General features: G+C 41.8%; 1 protein-coding gene across 6 annotated transcripts in view; it reads left to right on the plus strand.

Moving 5' to 3' along the window:
* pard3bb (par-3 family cell polarity regulator beta b) overlaps positions 1 to 23471 on the plus strand; it is a 193873-nt gene that overhangs the window by 29605 nt on the left and 140797 nt on the right. For 5 of the 6 annotated variants that reach the window (XM_035651328.2, XM_035651326.2, XM_035651329.2 and 2 more), the window contains exons 4-5: positions 12291 to 12444; positions 19825 to 19919. In XM_035651328.2, the coding sequence (XP_035507221.2) occupies positions 12291 to 12444; positions 19825 to 19919 (249 nt within the window). Of the gene's footprint in view, positions 1 to 11666; positions 11747 to 12290; positions 12445 to 19824; positions 19920 to 23471 lie in introns of those variants that run through there. The other variant, XM_035651333.2, reaches the window with a different exon arrangement.

A 23471-nucleotide genomic window follows, 5' to 3' on the forward strand; every position in this document is an offset into this window, starting at 1 on the left:
GATTGTCCCTTTAAGTACAACAATATTTATCGTTGAGTCGGATTTGATTCATACTCTGATGAATTGATAATGTGATCTGTGAGGAAGACCTAATGAGCTTTTCTCTTCACCTCAATCACAGAGATGTTAGGAGGACCACATCTCATGCCAACCTTTTAAAAGAAGCTGTCCGTAATATGTGTGTTCTCTGTGTAGGTACTGCGTGTGTGTATGTGTGTGATGACAACACACATGAACAGATGATAAATCTCTTTCTTGAACACACACACACACACACACACACACATGCACACACGCACGTACACATGCACAAAGATACCAGCAGTTAGGAGAAAGATTTACATACATTGACAGAGAAATGTGCTGGGTGGTGAAAGCTTTATAAAGAGTGAACCTGTCCCTGAATGTGTGAGTGATGATAACAGACTCATTTAATTGCCTTACACACACACACACACACACACACACACACACACACACACACACACACACACACACACACACACACACACACACACACACACACACACACACACACACACACACACACAGTTCACTGAGTCGGTGTCACATTCTATAGTCTGTGTCCCATTCTGTCAATTACCTTTAGGAGATGGAGGTGAGAGCATAATGCAGGAGAAGAAAGGAAGTAAAAGACTGTTCAATACCTAACATTCATTTTGGGGGATCTGATCACAAGCGAACAGCTCTCTAAGTGGATGCAGTGTTATCTCCCCTCTATATACAAACAAGCATGATGTTATTTTAGCCACATTCCACATGCCACAATCACATGCATTGTTGCTTTTAGTCAGTCCAACTATGCAGCTGGATGTTTTGTCAACCGAAGGCTGGAGGTATTTGCAGTGATTGTATCTGAGCTTTTTCAAGAAATTCACTTTGGCAATCAACATTGTCCAGGTTTTAGCAAAACAGTAACTTATTAGTAACTTAACTAATTCAATTAGTGTTACAGTTTGAGTTTTAATTTCTTCTGTCTTTCCCATTTCCCATTCCCATTCCCATCTTCCCTCACTTTGTCCCTTAACCTCCTGTCACACTCTGTAGTATGTATTAATAAAGCTCAGCAATATAATATTGAATATATTACAATTTTAATGTGTGAAATGTATTGAATTTGCAGTTTTTCTCACCTTGCAAGCATGACATTTTGACCATTTTGTTTTTTGGTCCGTCTGTTGATAAGTATGTTTAATAAAAAAAATGTTAGCATGTTAGACTTGGTCATGCGCAGGTGTTGCCAAGCAAACATTACCATCAAAGATATCTCCCTCATTCTTTTTTCCTCTTCTACTTCTTCTCCCTCTCTCTCTCTCTCTCTCTCTCTCTCTCTCTCTCTCTCTCTCTCTCTTCTCTCTCTCTCTCTCTCTCTCTCTCTTCTCTCTCTCTCTCTCTCTCTCTCTCTCTCTCTCTCTCTCTCTCTCTCTCTCTCTCTCTCTCTCTCTCTCTCTCTCTCCCTCTCTCTCTCTCTCTCTCTCTCTCTCTCTCTCTCTCTCTTCTCTCTCTCTCTCTCTCTCTCTCTCTCTCTCTCTCTCTCACACACGCACACGCACACGCACACACACTTATTCCGCTTCCGTTCTCTCTCTATAATGAAAGAATCTGCAGACACTAATGATTGTAAGATTGAGTGTTGTAAGACAGCTCTACATAGGAGTAGACAAAAACAGCCCACATCAAAGAAATCAAATCAAGACCATTAAGAGTCAGTGACAAATAATTGATCATATGTTTAAAAGGATGGACCCTTCTCCAGCAATCAAACTGACAATGGTATTGAAACAATCAATGTTTGGACATATGCGTGAGATGGAAATTCTAATACAAATACATGTGATAATCATCTGCTTATCCAATGTGGTATTCAACAGTGACATTTGTTAAAGTGAATGTAATTATGCAGAAAAATTGTGTTGTTCCTCCAGTCAGTCTAGCCAGGCAATTCTAGACATGACAAAAAAGAAAATCTGTAAAACATAATGGACTCCAAAGCAGCGTCCTCGTGATGAATACCGCCTCAGTGAAGAACTTCATATGAGATTTAGCTTTTCAAGTAGCTCCTACTGAGAAGACAGTGACTGAACCAAGCATAACTCAGCCAAGGCTGCACAAGGGTGATGGGTGAAGTCATCGTTTTCCATTTGTGAATGGAGAGAAATTGTTGATTTAAAAACGGTGAGAGCGATTTCTTCTTGGGTCCAAATGGTTAATGTTGTTGAAAGTGACATGGCGAGAAGGATGGTCCTCCTTCCGCTCTGAAGCAGATAAGCTGTATGGGGGTCAGGAGACAACCATTCAACAATTAACCCCACAATCCCCAAAGTAGTTACAGATTATAGATATGTGGATGTTTAAAACTGCATTCCCCCGCCGCATAGATCAGGACAACGACCCTCCACCAAACCTGTTTAAAGTTTGATCTATGAAGGTACAAGGGAATAAAGAAATTAGTCTACGCATTACTGGCCATCTTAAGATAACTTTAAGGATAATTAAAGTTTGAAATAATATGCGCTCTCGTGTTATCAGCCCCTCTCGAGAAGGATAAGAAGACCGTGTTTCCCTGTGAATGTGCATTCGTGTTCACGTGCGCTGATCCAGGTTTTAGGACTCTCAGCTGACAGTTAAGAATGCCGAGTGTTTTGACATGTAAATCCTCAATTAACGACCATCAGAACATTGCGTGTGTGTGTGTATGTGTGTGTATGGGTGCAGAACTGTGTTTGAATGTATGACAGAGAAAGCACGGTGTCTCTGGGCGTGCACAGCCTAATCAGTCACATCTGACAGACGGCAAATCCCACTTCAAAAGCCACTCAGACTTCAATTGTCATGTGAAGAGCCCATTGAATGAGATAAGATGGTGGAGAGAAGGAAGAGGATGAAGGGAAAAGGGAGGCTGGATAAATGAGCTATTAGGAGATGTAAGAGCTGTAGACTGAGGGTTAGTTGTATGGTCCTCGGAACTAGTTCTAAAGACGTGTTGTCTGGCCATGTTGGAAATCAAATATGTTTATAGTTGTTCTGAACGGTTGTGCTGAAAAGGCGGGGTGAAAAGAGTCTATTTTAACCCAAACCGTCATCATTTTTGAAACCTTAACCAAGTACATTTTGGTGACTAAACCTAACCAAGACGTGTTTCTGCCTTAACCAGTATCAATAACTATAACCTCCAGCAGTTTAATGAACATCTCTAACCGATTTAAAGGCAGACATTTACAGTGTGTCTCCTGTGAAATGTTTAACTCGGCTGTCAGTTTATTATGAACACCAAGCTGATTCTGAGGGCCAGTATTGGGACACATGCAGACACATTTCAATAAATCTGTATTGGCTAAAACAAACATAATCAAACGCTGATCCTTTCTTCAAAGTTCTCTACTATGTTATGTGCCCACTGGCCTGTTAGTGTGGCAGTTCGACTAGAAACCCCCAGGTTTTGTACGAAGTGAAAATAGGATCGACTGGTTATCGGCAGACATATAATGAAAGGACTCTGATTGGAATTGGATTCTGTGCAGGTTCCGCTGGTTCATACGCCCCTTTGGTTTATGAGTGCTGCCGCTTAGACCGCTACTTGGTGGATCATTGGGAACATGGCCTGCACAGAATGTGTCCATCTGTGCCGCGGCGTGTCTCCATAATGCTCCTCCATATGGCCAAGTGTGGTCTACACACAGCCTCGGGGATGCGCTGGTGGATGGTTCACAAAAAACACACACACACACACACACACACACACACACACACACACACACACACACACACACACTTGTACACTGATATTCTTTTCCATGCACAAACATTAGTACTTATATGCATGAATAGAGACACACGCACGCACATTTGAATGCAGACACATACACACAAACCATTTGCATGACTGAGGGAACAGAAGTTGTCATTATATTTTGGCGGTGTGGCAGACACTGAAGCTCTGTCAGTCTGAAGTTTACAAAGTCACTGAAAAGTTTTCCTGCTGGTATGGATGGAAACTCTTTTGTGCGTTTTTTTAATCTCTAATTCATTTGTCTATACAACATTTTGTCTTCATGTGAGTTTGTCTTGATCTTTGCTGTCTGTGATAAAAGCCTTAAAAGTTTTGTCTGCTGCCGTTTCCTCTCTCTTTATGTCCGTGCTTCTCATTCTTCACGTTATAGTCGTTACCCATTCATCTTTTTTCCCCTCTTGTCTGTTTTGTCTGTATTTGTCATGCTCTATTGAGAGGTAAGGTGACGGGAGATCAATAGGGGGTCAGCGCACTCGCACGTGCACACACACACACACACACACACACACACACACACACACACACACACACACACACACACACACACACACACACACACACACACACACACACACACACACACACACACACACACACACAAACTTGGAACTGCTGAGCAAGTGCATTTCATTCATCCATATTCTCCAAACGGAGACAACGGCATCCTGTTTATTGATCACCATGGCGATGGATCAATTGCAGTGGAGAGGTCATTGTCAGAGATGTGTGTGTGTGCGCTTGTTCATGTCTCTTTTTGTAGCTGTCCTTTTGTGCGATGTACTGTATATGTGGGTTTTGTAATCTGTACATAAATCTGTTGTTGATGCGAGACGCTTTCTCATTACAAAAGAATTAAAACTCGGGAGACAAAGGGAGAAAAAACCCCATGAAGGATTAAAATGGTGAGATTACAGAGCGTTGAGGTGAAGAAAGTGAACATGCATGTATCAGATTCATGTGTTAATCGATAAGCTCTTTGCTGCTTTGTGGGTGTATCCGATACAGAAGAGTGCTGGAACATGATGATTTACATCCGATGATTTGTAGTGAACCACTCCAGCTCGGCGGGGAGAGGCGGACAGAATAGAGAGACGCCGTGGAGAAGATTACAGAAGAAGAACAGGAGCAGGAGAGTAAAAGAGGCAAACAGCGGCGGGGTAAACGAGAGGAAGCAACACGACAAAGGAAGGAGGCCGCCAGAGAAGAAGAAGGAGGGCAACCGGAGGAAGCAAAAGAGAGGAGGCAAAGTGAAGCCGGAGGGAAAAACAGGGCTAAGCAGGAAGATTTGCTGATGAAAGACGAAAAAGTCCAATGTGTACATAGACTAGCATAGGAGAGCTCACCTGCCTCAGGGTTCATTCAAATTTTCCTTTGTTATCTGCACAATCATTTTCTATGGGCATCGCACAGAAATGTGCGAGTCTTTAAAATAAATTACCTGTCATGCTAGCTCTACAGAGAAGACTGCTAACTGCTCGAGGGACCTCATCTTGCCACATTAGCGCCCCCCGCACTGGCGTCTTCTATGCATGCAGCACAAAGAGCATCAAAATTATGTCATGAGACATAAAAAATGTCTTTAGTATTTCATCAGAAGGGCAAAGAGGGGAATGACCACATGCTGACAGAAAGGGGGCTGACCGGGGTCTGTAAAGTGCTGCAGCACAGCTCAGAGGCACAACTCATTTCGAAACAGTCTGCATATACATGCTTTCCATGCAATGTCTGCTTTCCATGCAATGTTTCCACACGTGAGCTGAGAGACACAGGCAGGTACACAGATAGATGGGAACAAAGCAGTCTTGCTTTACTTCTCATAGTCAGAAAACAGGCCTTTTTGTTTTAAGCTAGAAACACATGGAGGACACTGCAACAGACAGTGATGGCTGGGGGGCGGGGTGTGGGGGTGTGGAGGGGTTGGGGCGGGGGGGGGGGGGGGTTGAAGATGCACTTAGGATGCAGTTTCTGTTGTGTAGAGCTAGGTGGTGCTGTCAGTCTATCCACTTTGTGTGTGTGTGTTCAATGTATTTATTAAGTATTTATGACCCCTTCACTTTTTTCACATTTTCAATTTTCAAAAATTGTTTAAATCCAAAACACTACTTAGAATGCATTTTCTCATCTGAAGAACTTCAACAGTGCTTGGTCATTTCTCTCCAGGCCAATACAGAGATGGTTCTATAACATTCAGGAGTAACAATTGTAATGGCCTGCTTTCTGGTCTCCCTAGTAAACAAAAAAACAAACAAACACATTATTCTTAATTTATTGTTGTATACAGATCATTGTGGTTCATTAATAACATTCCTTTTGAATGAAAAGGCACTATAAAAAATAATACTGCATAGTTTGCAGTAAATTACCATATAAACTGGGAGATTTTAGATTTTAGTTAAGTATCTTGCTTTTAGTAAATCCTCTAATTGGTTTATACCCCAAACCCATATTGTTGTAATCTATGAAATTACTGCACAGCACATCCTGACTATATATAGATCTGCGCACACAAACATGTTTTACTTGTCCGTCGTGTGGCCACACATGATGGACAGGCGCCATGGTGTGTGGCCACCACAGCCAATTCAATTTGTTGGTAAGGCTGCGGTGATGGAGTGGTCATTGCTAAGCATTTTGCTGACTGCATAAGATGTCAGACACACAAACGCACACAGAATGGAACATCATAGATTTTTTTTCTTTATGGTAAGTGGTCATGAGTGGAAATCAAAGCTCAGCAGTGTACAGATAGCTGAAGCATATTTAAAGATTGTTTTGTGTGCCCTGTCTGTGAGCTGTGTATACACTCCAGCAATTGGCTGACTGTAGCATTTTATTGATCAACTCTACACCAATCAATTAGCCCCTAATCGACCTGATTAAAAAGAGTATGATGTGGAAAAATGGTGTTATATAGTGTGTGTGTGTGTGTGTGTGAGTGAGTGACCGTGTACTGTTGCCCTGTCGTGCACTTAAATTCTGAACCGCTATTAATCTGCCTATCTAAATTTCATGTGCTCTTTTAATTTTAATAAAAGGATTGGAGCCAGCTCTGCACTTCTCTGTCCCCATTCCAATACTCGCGTGCACACACTTAGGAGACGCTGGGCAGTGCACATTAAAGCATGCACATTGCAGCTCACTTACATATCACTACTTGTTGGTAAGTGAACAAAGACATTTTTGATTTAATGCGTTCATGACCTTGCTGCCCCCATAAAATCAAGGCCAGCATTTTTGTTATTAGCAGACTTGTCTTGTTTAGATCATATCGGCTGTGAGTTATGCTTATATGCTACATAACATTGTGGTCTGTTCTCAGGTCAGTTGTGTTGGCACATACAAAGAAAGGTCCATTTACACAGGTATTTTTATTTACACAATCTGATTTGACGGTTTCCCAAGGCTCCATCACATCAGTATCGTTAAGATCATCATCAAATATCAGCTCCTCCCTTCAGTCTCAGGTTTGACAGGTGTTTACATTATCTCAGTAGCAAAAATGTATATAAGGCAAATGGTTCCGTTATGTAGCTACATATTGACGTATATTGATATTTTCACGAAGTTGACTTTACAATTCCTATTTGTCAGTGACATAGTTCAGCCCCAGTGAAACATGGTGCACATAGTTGTGCACTTCTACTGTTGTAGCAAGTTAAAGTTAGAGCTACAGTGTGTAATATTTATATGAACTTATTGACAGAAATTTAATATATTGTCCATAACTATGTGTTCATATATGTATAATCACCTGCAACAAAGAACCAATATTTTTTCGTCAACTTTGAATGAGTTAAATATGGTTGCATGAGTTGGACCCGAAATCCGTGTAAGTCGCCATGTTTACTACGTCGTGTTGAATACGGTTGCACAAAACAGTCCAGAATACATCGCATTCGAGTAGAATTTCCAGCGCTGCCGGAAACCTGAACTGGAATTAGCGATGCACCACCATAAAGTGTCCCCTGTCGGGCGCTCAGTTGGTTGAGGTTTGCAACTTTACCACCAGATGCTGCCAAAAAAGTACAAAATTACACACCAGAGCCTTAAGATTTGTGTTTTTTCTTTTTTTCCTACTATTTTCCAGTTATTTACTACATTTTAAGTTTGCTGTCCTTGATCTGAGGAGAACCTGAATCAGCTGCACATTGCTGAAAGGTGTTCAGTGACCCTAATCTTAACACTTATTTACTCACACAGCTTATTTGCTCAATATGACATGTCTAATATCAAGTCTGATATAGTTTTTTTTTACAGCATTGTGTTTGTCAGTGGGAAACAGAGCACCTATCCCCCCTGAAAAGAAGTAATAGGCCCATGTAACCCCCCCTCAAAGACTTGCCAATACCTGTGTAAAACCTGCATTGACCGTACAGTACTTTTGAATAAAGGGAGTGGGCAACTGATGGCGATTGTTTAATTGTTATATAGTTGAGCACCAAAAAGGGTGATAGACATTTTAATGATACATGAAAGCATAGATACACTGCCATATTGCACACTTGCTTAGGCTCAGGCTCTCTTAAAATAATGTGTTCTCCTCAAACTGTCAAAAGTTCTCAGTTAAGTAAGACATCGTCATAAATTCATTAAAACTTAATTTTGTGTCAAATATAGGGTCGCTGTGGTTATGGCCGTTTTTGCCCAAGGCTGCCGTCTGTGCTCTTCAAGTGTCCATTAGCCAGACGTTCTAGCACCAGCAAAGGCAGTTGAGTGGTTGACTCTACCTTTGACCACCTTGAGAGCAGAATGGGAATGTTTTCTTTTTTACTTGAGCAAAGTAATGACACAACAATCCACAAGGGTGGCCGTGGCTCCGGAGGTAGAGAGGGTTGTCCCACCCAAGGACACATTGTGTGATAGGAAAAGTGCTGTATGAATGTAGCACTATATACAGTCCGTTTAAACACACATGATTTGTGCAGCCTGTGTTTATTGCATCTTCCTAAACGCCAAATTAAGGGCCTTATTTATTGCTCAGGTGCATTTTCGAGCTCGAGTATTCCAGCTCACGGATGAATAAAGGCATTTTCTACACGAGGTTGTCAGCAGCATGATTAAAGTCAAAATGTGTTTTGACAGTAAGCCGAAACTGAAAAATAGAGGGAAAAAAACCCAACAACAACAGAAGTTTACTACCGTCTTTATTCTCAAGTGTCAGGTTTGATGACAGGATAACTGATGAGAAGATTCATGGTGTAAGAGCGTGATGGAGACACGCAGTGTTAGCAGGGCACAAATTCGAAAAAGTAACAATTAACTTCTCACTCAAAGGCAGAAAATCCTGAAGTGTCTGCTCATACGTTTACAAGCTAGAAATATCTCTAAAGCGTACAATATAGCACTAGGATTGAGACAAAAAAATGGTTGTGGTGCTGCAGCGATGGCACCATGTAAGTTTCTGTTTTGTTGAAATCGTCCATCGTTGCACTAGCACTTGACACAATCTCTTGTTTCTGGTTGGGTCTTAGTCTCTGACATGGAAAAGGTTTTCAGAGTACAGCACATCCGTCAGTTCCCCTCATTATCATCATTATATTTCTTTTTCAGCTCCTGTCCCTCACTTTATCCATGGCTATATCACTCATTGCTTTCACTCAATGCACTCTGTGGGTCTCACCCCCCCCCCCCCCCCCCCCCTCCTCTCTCCCGGGCTGTGGTGTCATTTTGTTTGGCAGGTCTTTGAGTCTCCTGTCGGAGAGAACAGAGACAAAGTCCTCCTCTGTCTCATCTTGCTGTCTCTCCTCTCTTTCTAACTCTGCCTTTTAAGAGACTCGGTAAGGCTATGTTGAATTTGTCTACCCATTTTTCTCCCTATCACTCTTTCAGATGTTCTTTTTTAAGAAGCTCTCCCACCACTTTGTGTGTGTGTGTGTGTGTGTGTGTGTGCGTGTGCGTGCGTGTGTGCGTGCGTGAGTGAGAGAGAGCTCATCTGGAAGCTATTTCTCTTGCCCTGAGTCTCTAACAGCCAGATTTACTGAAAATGGTGTATCTACATTTGAATACATTCTCTAAGAAGCGGGCAGAAGTGACAAAAGCCGTGCAGAGTCACACATAGTTCAAGTTGTTGTATGTTTTGTGTTTTCCATTAATAAAAGAGTCCCCGGTGAGCGGCTGTTGCTCCTGTGTGTTGGGTGACCCAGGGTGGCAAGGATGTTTGCCACAGTGGTGCCACACATGGGGCTCAACACCACCAGACAGTGAACGCAGCAGCAGCAGCAGCTACAGGCAGTGACCATGCTGGCTCAATTAGCGGGGGAGTTTGTGTTGATGCAGCGGGAGCAGGCGATGGAGAACAGGTGGCCGCTGGAGGCTCTTTAGGCACACCTGGAAAAGCAGCCCCAACTGCTGGAATGTCTCCTGGCCCCGGCCCCTGCCTAGGCCGGACTCGGGTCCGCCTCCTCCATCATCCTCCACCAGCGTCTCCCCACACAAGGTGAGAGGAACGAGTGAGCCCCAGGCGTTCCCTGGAGGGGTCAGAGACGGCGGCGGTCTGGACTGCCGACCGGAGACGAGCTGCAGCCACCGGTCTGACAGATGCCTTGTGCCCTCCTGCTCAGCCTCCGGAGAGACTCAGCCTTCGCCCCTGGCTTCACCCTTTGGCCTCCTCCTCAGTGTGTGTCCGCCGCCGGTGTTCCCAGCGCCTTGGCCGTTCGCCAGAGCTGCACGTCGGATGGGCCCGGCGCCGGGGACGTCCGCCGGAGCCGCAAAGCCAGTCTGCAAAGCCGGTGTGTCCAGCCAGTCTGGTGTGTGTTGGGTGACCCAGGGTGGCAAGGAAGTTTGCCACGGTGTAATTACACGGCTAAACCAAGGCTTTATACAACAAACATGAACATGTTGAGTGGTGTGTAAATTAAGTAATGGCTCGGTAGAGATGGTAAAGGGATAAGAAAAGAGTAGAAAAATGTCTCAGAAGGAGAGGATGTTGATGAAGGTAAAAGAAGAAAGCAATAAATATCAGTTGAAATTTGATACAAGAGGAAAGATGGAGCAAGACAATGACAAAGATGTTTTTTGGGCAGATGGAAGTGGGGAGTGTGATAGAACATGAACGTGTGAGAGAGAGGTGTCAGTCATGCTGAATAGCTGGTGAGATAGGGGATGGCAAGATGTTGCGAAAGGTGTGAAATTGACTACCATCTTGCTCTGGTGTATGCCTGGTGAGGTTATGCTGTAACCCATTTGCACAATACAATGATAGTATCTACATCTCAAAAACAAACATTTGTACTTTTGAAAATAAGGGGGGAAAAAAATCCAATTAAACTGGGTTTAATGGAATTTGAGACACAGGATAGTTTTTAAATGCAGCAGTTGTTATGGAGACTTTATTGTGGTTTTCCCTGTTCCCAGTTTATCAAAGCCCCAATGAAGAAGTTTCCAGTGAAAATCTTCTTGAATTATCAAGTTGGCTTTGACACCATGACTGGACTTGTCTATACCAGCACCTGCCATACGCTTTTAGTCTGAATTGTTGACATGGCTATTTGTTTTAGACTTGCATTTTCGTAGCATGCCTGTTTGTAGCATGTACAGTATGTGTAAATGAGAAAGTACTGTACCCACTTGTGTGTTCCAGTGCAGTAGGAAGCCTCTGGCCTCTTTACTGGCAAAGTCCCCTTTCTTTATTCTTGACCACTATACACACCCACACACACACACACACTCCGTACACATCGGGCTATTCAGCTTCTGCATGGAGGCCCCTAGAACACAGTGTTGACAAGCCGTGTGCCACGTTAGGCTAAACGCAGACTCAGTGCAATGCTCAATAGGGAGGGATTCCACTATATAACACAGCTAGAGCTAGCATGGTGTCGCACACATGCGAAAGGGGGTGACACGAATGGCGTCGGTTGTCAGCCAATAGACACACACTCTGTTACAGAAATGCTGGGCTCCTTGGACGTCCTCTATAGCGTCCTCATACACAAGGTAAAGCACGAATTGTGTGCATGTACCTACACACACACATTCACTATTTTCTAAAACAAAATGTTGTAGCCTTCAGTTTTTACTTCATATGACGAAATGTGGCAATGTAGCATTCATGTACGTTTATCAAATGTAGTCTTAAACCCGTTTATAACGGCAAACTCTCGTCAAGTTGAAGTATTTCTTATGTCACTTCCTGGTTGTGCTGCTTAGTGTTGCTGTTAGCATTTTGCCCTTGACTTTATATGCATTAATGCAACCTTTAAATGTTTAAATGCAAGAAAAGGGCGACGGTTTGCACACTGACAACAAGGCAAACAAAGAGCCGCTCTCCTTTCCGTGTGAATGGACATGAATGGGGAGTTAAAAAAAATTGAAAACCTGGAGAGACTGTAAGGGGTGTTACATAAGAATCTTTGAACAGAATTCCTGCTGTTCTGCTCTCAAACCCAAATACTGTACTCATAATGGATGGAAAGAATAAATGTTACAGGTTAATTGAAAAATAACAAGCTACATCGTGTTTGTGTTTATCTTCTTTCAGCTGATGGCGGTGTATGAGGAGCAGGAAGCCCAGCAGAGGGGCGGGGCTAGCACGAGCCTAGCCCCCAGCCCTGACCTCTACCAGCCCGAGCTCTCTGTCTTCCAGCCAATTGCAGGAGGAGAGATTGAAGTCAATTCTTCAGTGCTCAAGTCCAGTGAGTAGTTTTCCATTCATGTTGGTAATGCGTGCTCCGATCCTGACACTCGGCACGTTCTCCTGTTCGCAGACAAGTCCACCCCTCATCAATAACATCTTAATGTTTGCAGATCAACATAGTGTAGAGGTGAATTGAAAATTCACAGGTGCATGTTAAAACTCCTCTGATTTACATGTTGGCATTTGGAAAATCCTCTTTTACTTGTTACATGCAAACAAACAGCATTCGTGGTTGTTCCAAAATAAGTTACTGAGGGGTACAAATTGTTGAAGCAAAGGTGTTTTCTTCATCTCAGGTGTAATACAAACAAAGCCACAGTTCTGAGTTCAAAGTTATGAAATACACTCATTGAGCACTTTTTTTTTACTGCCTATTCATTCAGCTATCCAATTAGCCAATCACGTGGCAGTGCAATGCATAAAATCATTCAGATACAATCAACACATTATGTTTACATCAAGCATCAGAATGAGGAAAAATGGGATCCCATCCCTTTTGGCATGATTGTTTGTGTCAGACAATCTGGAGTGTTGTTGAAAAGGCTGATCTTCTCCGAGGTTTATTCAGAATGGTGCGAAACACAAAAACCATGAGCTGCAGTTTTATGGAAATAAATGTCTTCTTGATAACAGACTTCGGATGTCAATGGCAAGACTTTTACGAGCCGAAAAAAAGGCTGTGGTTACTCAGATACAGTAACTACTAACAGTGGTGAATAAAAGAGTATCTCATAATACACAACATTTCGAACCTTGAGGTTGATGGGATTTAACAGTAGAAGAAGGTTCTACTCTGCAGCTCAACAACACCGGACAGCTAAAGACTGTTTCCTGGTCTGATGAAGCTCCATTTCTGCTCCGGCACAAAAAAACAGTAGGATCAGAATTTGGTGTCAACGATTGACCCCAGTCATGTTGCCATGTGTCAACAGTCCAGGTTGGTGTTGGTGTAATGGTGCGGGGAATGTTTTCTTGGCACACCCCTTTATACTAATCAAACCTCATTTGAATGCCACTGCCTGTCTTGAGTATTGCTGCTGACACGCACCTCCCTTTATGGCCACAATTATTCGTAACCCTAGTGGCTGCTTCCAGCAGGATGATGCACCGTGTCACAAAGCAGAAAGTCATCTCAAACTGTTTTCATGAACATGGCGATGAGTTCGGTGAACTTCAGTGACTCCCCCAGTCGCCAGATCTGTATCCAATAGAACACCTTTGGGATGTGGTAGAATTGGAGTTTGGCCACTGGAATGTGCAGCTGACAAATCTGCAGAAGTGATGTGATGCAGTCATGTCAACGTGGAGCAGAATCTCAAAGGAAAGTTCCCAACATCTCCATGCCATGAGGATTTAAAGAGAAGAGTGAGGGGGAGGGGGGACTACTGGGGGACTGCCGAGTAGTAACACTGTGCTATCTAGAGTAAAAGCGATGACCTCGACATCAGTTAGGGAACTGGCATTTGTCATCACATCACAAAATGTTGTCCAAAGTCAGAGGCAAGCTATTTTGCCTCTGAAGACGAACCAGTCCATGTAAATTCTGGCAACTGCTCCGTCTCTGATCCTGCTGGCTCTTAGAGACCAGATGTTCATTGCATTCTCAGTTCTTCCCCCCACTACTGACTGAAGCAGGGACTGTTAGATGCCAAGGTTTATTTTTACTTAAAAGTATTCCTTTGGGAACTCTTTTACTCTTTAGGTGTAACCTGTGGGTTGGTGCATAAACGGGTCAATGCCAGGACTAATGTTAAACAAGAAACAGGCTCAGTGTGGCTCGGATTCGATGAGGAAGTTGACGGCCAGGCCAAGTCAGTGAAGGACAGCAGTCAAGTCACCCCTTTAGAGTAATTGATAGATGGTTAAAATGATTTTTTTGTAAATTGAAAAATAAATGGTAATGTACACGCTTGACATTTCAGTGTCTTATTCAATATAGTATATACCTTGTTACAGAGCCATAGACTGTGTTTTGTAGACAATACTGTAGGAATGATGCTAATTTGATATTTTCAGAATTATATTGCAGACAAAGGTCAGGCAGTGATGGCAATTTGTTTGTGGGACACAGAAAATCAGAAAAATAAGACGAGGACGGCCGAAATGTTGGCAGCCCCGTGTCTGAGATGCAGAGGGAGATGGGGATAAAAGAGAGAATCCGATGAGAAGAGAGGGGGAAGAAAGAGAAGACAGGAAGTGTATGTGTTCTGTCAGGCTGCAGAGTAAAAACTGATGTCTGTGTCTGTTTAATGTAACTTGGACCAGACCTATCTGCATGCCCTTTCCTTTCTCTCTTCATCCCTCTCTTTCTAGCTCCCTCTTTGTCTGTCTCACTTTCCCCATCTCTTTTTTCATCTCCCCCCTCTCTGTCTCATTTCAAGGCAGCACAGATTCTGTCGAAGTGAGTGTGAGAGGGCATAGAGCTGTCACAGTAACTTGTCCAAATGTAATTTGGCGCCACAATAACAAACCAGGCGGGAGATAGATTGTTTGTTCCTACAATTATCAGAAACCTTTGTATTACTTCCAATTGCCTCCTGCCTTCAGCTAATAGAGTGTTTCAACCTCCTTTACTTTTGAATTGTATATTTTATATCTGCTTTGCTCAACACTTTGTACAATCCATCCTGTTGGGCACTTGACATTTAAACATAATCTGTCAAGGTTGTTTCCAAAAAATGTCGTTAATACGTCGAATGAAGTGTGATACAGTGCATCCATCTATTGTGAGCCGCATGATGTCAGTATGTTTCATTATTTCCTTGTTTTCTTTGAGGAGGCCGTTGGAATTTCCTCAGTGAGCTTGATAGGATGTCAAGCAGCTGAATGAGCCCGAGGACTCCCGAGCTGAATCAAAAATAACAAGCGCAATTTTGTACAGTAGATTATTGGCGCGAAACTCATTTTCCGCGTCCCCTTGCTGCATTAAATAAAATCAGTTAAATTAATTTCTACCCTCATCACTCAACACTCAATACCCCACGATGACAAAGGGAAAACTGATATTTGTCACACCGACATAGATATTCAGACCGCTTCTTCAGAACATAACTGAAGCACCACCGGCAGCGTCTACAGACTCTTTTCGGGAATGACGTAACGAGCTTTGCACTCCTGGATGTGAGGGCTTTGTGCCATCATTTTCTGAAGATCCTCCGAACCTCTGTTAGGTCAGATGAGAAGGGTCAGTGGACAGCCAATTTCTCTTCAGAGATGTTCGGTAAGGGTTTGATTCAGGGCTCTGGCTGAGTAGTCAAGGACTTTTATGGAGTTATCCCTAAGACATTCTTGCATCGTCTTGGCTGTGAGCTGAGGATCGTTGTCATGTTGAAAGGGGAACCTGGAGCTCAGCTAGTGACCATTTTGGTCATGAGGCCTTTCACTCATGATTGCTTGGTTTTGGTGGGTGCCCATCTCTAGTCAGAGTCCTGGTTGTTCCAAACTTCTACCTTTTAAAGAATTTTGGGGGACACTGTGGCTCTTTGGAATCTTCAGGGCAGCAGAATTTATTGTGTAGCTTTTTCCATATCTGTGCTATGACACAATCCTGTCTCTGAGCTTTGAGCCACTTCATGGCCTTGTTTTTGCGTTGACATATGCATTGTCAGTTGTGTAACCTCAAGTGTGTACCTTTCCAGATCATATCCAGTTAATTGAAATCCTTAGAGCTGCAACAGTTAATCGATTAGTAATCGACTACTAAATTAATTAAATAAATAGCTATTTTGATAATCAATTAGTCAGTTCAAGTAATCTTTATGAAAAAAGAAGTAAAAATTCTCTGGTTTCAGCTTCTTATATGTGAAAATATTCTGGTTTCTTTGCTGCTTTATGACAGTAAACTAAATATCTTTGGTGTTTGGACAAAACTAAACATAATCTTGAGGTTTGGGAAACACGATCGCCAAAGGTCCAATCCATTCAAGGTGTGGAAACATTTCAGGCTGTAATTACTGCCAAAGATGCTTAAAGTTCTGAGTGAACAGTCTGTATACTTCTGTTAATGTGTTGTTTCAGTTTTTAGCTTTTATTAAATTGCAAAAAAATCTGTTTTCACTTATATTGCGTGTAGACTGATGATGGAAATATTTATTGAAATGGTTTTAGCATTAAAGTGCAAATTAACAAAATATGTAAAACGTGAAGGTGTCTGAATATTTTCTGAATACTTTCTGAAGTCTTCTGTATATATTACAGCAAAAAAGCATGTTTGCATCTACACTTCTAGTTTTATCTCTGACAGTAATAACATATTTGACATTTCAGTTTGTACGACCTTTGTGAGTTGTGAAGGGGCCTTCGCCGTATGATCCAGACACTGTTAAGACAGGAAGTTTAGTCTGTTTCCGTATAGTCGCCTGTCAGCAGAGATTAGTGGTAATGTGTGACTGTCATGGGGGATTAGAGGTAACCGAGCTCTGGAGACCATCACTGTCAATATGGGAAGGTCAGACTTAGGTCTCTTTTCACTGTTTAATGTGTCTCTCACTCCAACCACCTGTCTCGCCCTAACTCTCTTCACGCCATTGTATTCCATCTCTCCAAATCTTTTGTTTATTTCTCATCTTTTTTCTTCTTCATCACTTTCCGTCTTGATACTCACTCTCATTTTTATTGTAAACAGATTTTCTTCTTTTTTTCCCCGTTCGTTTGAATGCCTCTTTGATTTATCTTCTCTACAACTTGTCTCTCTACTGTCAAGTTCCTTTTTTGACTACGCCGTCAGGTCGTAAGAGATCAGTTGTGTGACATATATAATCATATTAGCAGTAAAATGGATAGGTTGTCCATCGAGACTTGCGTAGTTGGGATCTATAACTGACTTTGAATTTTTAGAAGACCAGTGTGGTAAAAAATTAATAAATTTACTCTTGGAATGCTTACAGGCAACGCGTTTACTTATCTTAATATGCATCTAGCCATATTTGTACATTTTACTCATAATTTCCTGTGCTAGTCCCTTTTATATATTTTTCAGTCTCTTTCCCCCGTCTCCAATTTTTTCCTTCTTTTGTCCTCTATCCGTTTATCCTCCTTCCACTGCCTTTCCTCAAAGAGATGGATTGATTGGCTTTGATGTAATCCATACCCCCCCCCAGCCGGTCTTAAGAGCACCAAGGGCCCATTTTGTGACGATCAATATGTGACCCTACAAATATCATTTGGCCCTTGTTCTGAGTAGTCCACTCATTTAGAGTTCCCTTCACCCTCACCACCACCACCACCTTTCTCCTTTAATACCCAGTGGAACTATAGAGGCTAACATGACAAGGTTCTTAATGTATATATGGATTGACGGGGCCCTATGAACGGGGATGGATGGTAGATTTGAGGATTGAGAGTGCACCACACAGATCATAATAATACCTCCCAGTTGCAAATGTTATTTATTTGCATAACTTTCCGCAGTGTTGACTTTTTGCTCCGATCCACTATTTCTCCAAGCTCCAGCGGCACCGGCAGAGAGTGCGGCGTGCTCCGTCCGTCAGCCGCTGTTAAATGATGATTTTATGCAGTGAGCTGATGAGATGTGAAGAGAACGGAGCCACTATCATATGTTACCTACATGCACACAGAGCTCTGCAAATCAGCCACTTATTGGCCATTTGGATGCACGAACACCGGCGCGTTCACCGAAGAGGTGCGGAGGGAAAGGATCATTCATTAGCTTCTCACACATTCTGGCTGCCGGAGCTGCTCCTGAAAAAGATGTAATGCACGCACACACACACACACACACACACACACACACACACACACACACACACACACACACACACTCCTCCCCAAACAACATTCAGGAATGAGCTTTATAACCATGCTGCTGTAACATGTAATCAGCAGATAGGAACATACACATGCAAATGTCTCATGCTGTGCTGATGAATATGGATGACTAAAGATAGAGTACAGTATACAACCCTGAAGCTTTTAAAACGTTAATATTTTTGGTTCTTTCTCTTTTGTTCTTTACATACAGTAATGCGCACGGACCACAACTCATATCACTTTTGCTTTTTATTTCCCTAAAAATAAAATGTCAGTGTTGTCAGTGGCATCTCAATGCAACTTTTCCACCATTGAAAAATGAACATTTGTGATTAATTAAGTTTAAGATCTTGTTTTATTCAATACTTGCAGGGGATCTGATAAATACCCATGGAAATCCAATCACATTTACATTTGTATTGACACTTTTAACTAATTCTATAATAAACATTGTGCTGCCACCAAAACGGTTTATTCATTTAGCCCACTGAGTGTTAGGATGTTGTTGTTTTAGTTGAACCTCACAACAAAATGATAATATTCTCTTCTCTCTCTTTCGTCTTCATCTTGCTGTGACACACACACACACACACACATACTCACACTCGCAAACACACTCCTTTCTGTAGTGTGGCGTGACTAGCTCAGGGTCTGTATCTTGTCATCCAAAAGATTATTATTAGACATGAATTTAGCTGAACTGTGACTTCATCAAAATAGCATTAGCAGTTTTAAGACAGTGACACTTGTGACGTGTGTGTGTGTGTGTGTGTGTGTGTGTGTGTGTGTGTGTGTGTGTGTGTGTGTGTGTGTGTGTGTGTGTGTGTGTGTGTGTGTGTGTGTGTGTGTGTGTGTGTGTGTGTGTGTGTGTGTGTGTGTGTGTGTGTGTGTGTGCGTTGATTTAGAAACTCTGCAAGTGAAGCTGCAGACTCTTTTCTCACAATTTGGCATTTCTCTCTATTGTTTTTTCAGTTCCTTCAACAGTCTGATATAGTCACACTGAGTCATATTGACAGACATATGTTGTAGTTGTAGTTTTTGCCGTAGTTTTATCCTGCAGTGTGAAAAGGGGCGCATCTTGAATATACGTATACGTAATGATTAATGCGGATAATAAAAACGAACACATTAAATTAATTTAACAAACAAGGGGTTGTTAACAATGTCGTAGGTCATGCGTCGTCATTTTTAAGCAGCTCAAACAGTGTGTGTTTGGTCATATGTCACCAAATTCCTCACACAGATATAAACAAAGAAAATGGGGGGGAAAAGTGGTGGATTTACAGGCGGTGGAACATCTACTTTAAACACTATCTGTCGTCATCCAGTCTTTACAGACATGCTGTATAAACACACTCACATCCTTACTTCTGCTTTAAGCACTTCTTTTCTTTTTTTTACCTCGTCTTGGCTGCAAAACTAATTGTATAATGTTGTATGAGATGCTAATATCCAGTAGGCTCTGCAAGGGATGGATATCTGACAAGTGCACATTATAACCTTCTTCATGCTCCTTAGGTATTCACCCAAATCCTTTAGAACTAGGCCTTGATGGAAAAAGAATGTTGAATGCTACAGTACCTTCATGTGCTGTTTATGTGTTCTACAGACACCCCCCTGCTGGTGAGAAGTAGCAGTGAGTCAGCCCTCAGCCCCCAGCTGACGGAGACTGATCCCTCCCTCAACGAAGATGCCACAGAGATGGTAAGACTCCAAGACAACTGAGTATAAAGACTCTCGCATGTTTGCAACACGCATTGGAATTACATCACAAAGGATCAATGTTTCTCCATCACTGAGGCCGGAGCCTTATGGCCACACACATATCTATAAGAAGTGATGACAACATGCTTTAAAAACAGCATTATATAATAACATTGTAAACAAAGTCACATGAAAAAAATCTGTTTCTTTAAGGGCCTGCAGCATTTGTCCCCCACCGCATTAAAACAATGCCTGATGAATCGATAGGAAGCACTGATCATTATGCTTGAAAAAAACAACAACAACAAAACAATTATTATTTGTACTTCATTGCAAATTTAATAGCAACCGGATAGTTCTGAGATTCAATGTCATGGATGACAATCTGTCTAAAGGTTTTTGGACCACAGTGACCATCCTTACTGGCGTTATCATCCTTAGGCACTGCCTCAAAGTTAAGTTTTTCATGTTATCATTTATTGATTTTGTGTGGCATTTGAAAAGCTTGTAATTTGTGTAGTTAACATTGCTGATCTTTTGTCAGATATTCTCATGCATGCGACTTTGGTTTTAGTTTCAATTCTGTTTCCTTTTGTGATGTTTTCTTGACTATTTTTTTCTTCCACTAGTAAAAAGTTTAATAGAACAGATCCAAATAATTTAATTTAAACATCACCATTAAATTTAGCACCCATAAACTTTAAGTCCTATGCATTGACCTGTGGATTGGGTCGTAAAGCCTTCTAGAAAATATCGATATTATGGCTTCGGTTCAGTTGAGGATTTATATTATAGGTGGTTCAAATTGGAGCAATAGGCGGAGGATATGCTAGGGTCCTCTTATCCCTTGGCTGTACTATAAAGTAATCTACATCTATCACATTAATCTGTGCACCAAAACAGGTCCCATCATGTCTGGGTGGTTAATTAATGCATATTTTTGCGGATGTGGTGGTCGACCTCTGGAGCCCCAAAAAAGGTTTATTGGTTTACTTAAGTAAGACCCCACATATTGCAGTTTTACTGACGGTTATCAGAGAGTAGTTTTTAAAGGGGTGCACGAGACGATACATGATTTGCGTCCTGAAATTTCTGTCCAACAGTCTCCAGTATCCATTCATCAGCTTTTCTAAGATATTGATTTTGCATGATGGATCCTCGTGGACACTGTGAGTCCTCTCGTGCTTTTGTAATCTAATTGGCTTGGATGTCAATTAAATATGCTGAGCAAATTAAGTCTCCCAAGGGGGATAAACACTTTGATTTTCATGACCCCGTGACCTTTGTTCAAGCAGCATTCTTTTTCTTTACACCACTGCTGGTAAAACTCAACAAATGGCAAATTATCAATATGAATTGGTGCATTTTTTATTTCATTACCTACTAATGCATATCAGATTTTACTGCCGGGATTAATGAAGTTAATTGTTTTTTTTTTCAGTTGTAAGCAAAGTTACAGTCATGTTTACAGAAGTTTAACCACAACCATGTTGCGCGACTGATTGTTTTAGAACATATTCCAGAGATTGTTGTTTGTGCACCGAGCTGTGACTATGAAGGGAGTTTTCTAGAGATAGACAGGAGTAATTACGTAAATCCAATGGACGATGCCTTGTTATTGAACATAATGCAAATTTTTGGTACGTATCATAAATACAGTAGCAAGAAAATTATGAATGTGGATACACATAATTCATTTCACACCTATTATCAAAAATATCAGCACGTAAGACAATAAACAACAAAGAATAATTTACTAGTGAAAAGGGTTAGGAAATTCAGGTCGTCACTGCGTGTTTGTGTGTGTGTGTGTGTGTGTGTGTGTGTGTGTGTGTGTGTGTGTGTGTGTGTGTGTGTGTGTGTGTGTGTGTGTGTGTGTGTGTGTGTGTGTGTGTGTGTGTGTGTGTGTGTGTGTGTGTGTGTGTGTGTGTGTGTGTGTGTGTGGTCAAATGTTTAAGTGTCGGGGGGTGAGTTGTGCTTATACATCTTCATGTTCTGTCTAAGTAAGTCACACGTTCACTCTGTCACATCAGACTGCACTAACAAAGATGGATGACTTAAGTGTTTTTTCTCTCTCTTTCCATCCTTTCTGTACCTTTCTCAAAAGGGCAGAGGGCAAACACTTCTCCGTTATTCCTCCTCTGCTTCCTCCTCTCCCTCCCTTTCTCTCCTCCGTCTTTACCACTGCTACCTTCACAATCTCCATCTGTTTTTTTTTTTTTCAACATATTTGTCCAAATAGTTTTACAAATAATTATTTGGGTTCACGCCTAGTATAAATCAGACACAAAATAAGCTACTGTTGACCTTGTATTATATAACCCACCTTTTTATTCTTAACTAGTTACCCTGTTTTCATCCCTATGACAGCTGCAATATTTTAACATGCATTTCTCCTCTACTGCTTTTGTAAAACAGTTCACTCTCTTAACAAACCATCCTCTTCCATCTTCTCCAACTTCCACGTCTGCTCTGTCACGTCGAACTTCTGACCTTGCCTCATGTCTGTTCTTTCCTTTCTGCAGCTAGTATGTATGATTTTGTAGCGGCATCTCTTATTTCCTCTTCAAGGAAATAAGATAGCCGTGGAACTAATGGCTAGAATCCACATCTATCCATGTTTCTGTCCTTTGCTGCAACATTTTCTTCCTGTGTTCTGTGTAAGTAGAAAAACAACAATTTTCCAAAGGTAAATCAATCAAGTCGACCAATCAGAGGAGAGGCTCAGTTCTGTTCTTGCAAGAGCTCCAATGAGAAGCGTGAGAGATGTAAAACAATACCGACAGGGGTTTTTGGTAATAATTGATTTCATTCGTCTTATGGATATTAAAACCTCAAATGTAACACTGTAAACTGTTAAATAAGGGGCTTTCAAAATAACATTTAAATGGACAATAGGGAGTTTTGAGCATCCAGATGTATTTTTAGTGAAAACATTCAAACAGACAGACCCAACATCATATGAACTCGGACTGTACTGAGAACGAGCCGCTCCATCTCTCAAGTTCACTCTGCAAACTCAATCCTTTGCCATATCATCATTTCTGAGTTTCCTGTTTCACATTTCACAAGAGGTAGGGGACAAATAGTTTGTCAACTTGGTGAAAGAAAAACAACTACAAATAATCTCCTATTCCCTTATCCATTCTCCTCTTCCTCTCCTTCATCCTCTTCCACTCCTTTATCCAACTTCTCACCAGTTATTTTGTCACCTTCTCCCAGGTGAGGCTTCTTATATCAAATTTTATACAAATGTTCTTGTTATAAAAACAGTGATACAGTTTGTCATTTGCAATGTAGTTTTGATTAGTTGTTACGGTAGCGCTGCAGGTTTGATATTCCCTGTAGACGGCTGGACTCAAGTTCGGCGAATCCCCTGAGTTCACTGGATAAAGGAACATGGCTGATTGGGCTCCTGAGTGGTGAGCTATCTCCTCTTGAGATTCCTCACTGGACAAACACCCTGTTTTTTTACCCTCGCTGTATTCCACGTAGACCGACCTGTTTGCAAGGATCAGTTCTTTAGGGGGAATGCGATTGGTTCTCAGAGGT

The sequence above is a fragment of the Scophthalmus maximus genome, chromosome 14 (assembly GCF_022379125.1).
Source record: "Scophthalmus maximus strain ysfricsl-2021 chromosome 14, ASM2237912v1, whole genome shotgun sequence".
NCBI classification, from domain to species: Eukaryota; Metazoa; Chordata; class Actinopteri; order Pleuronectiformes; family Scophthalmidae; genus Scophthalmus; species Scophthalmus maximus.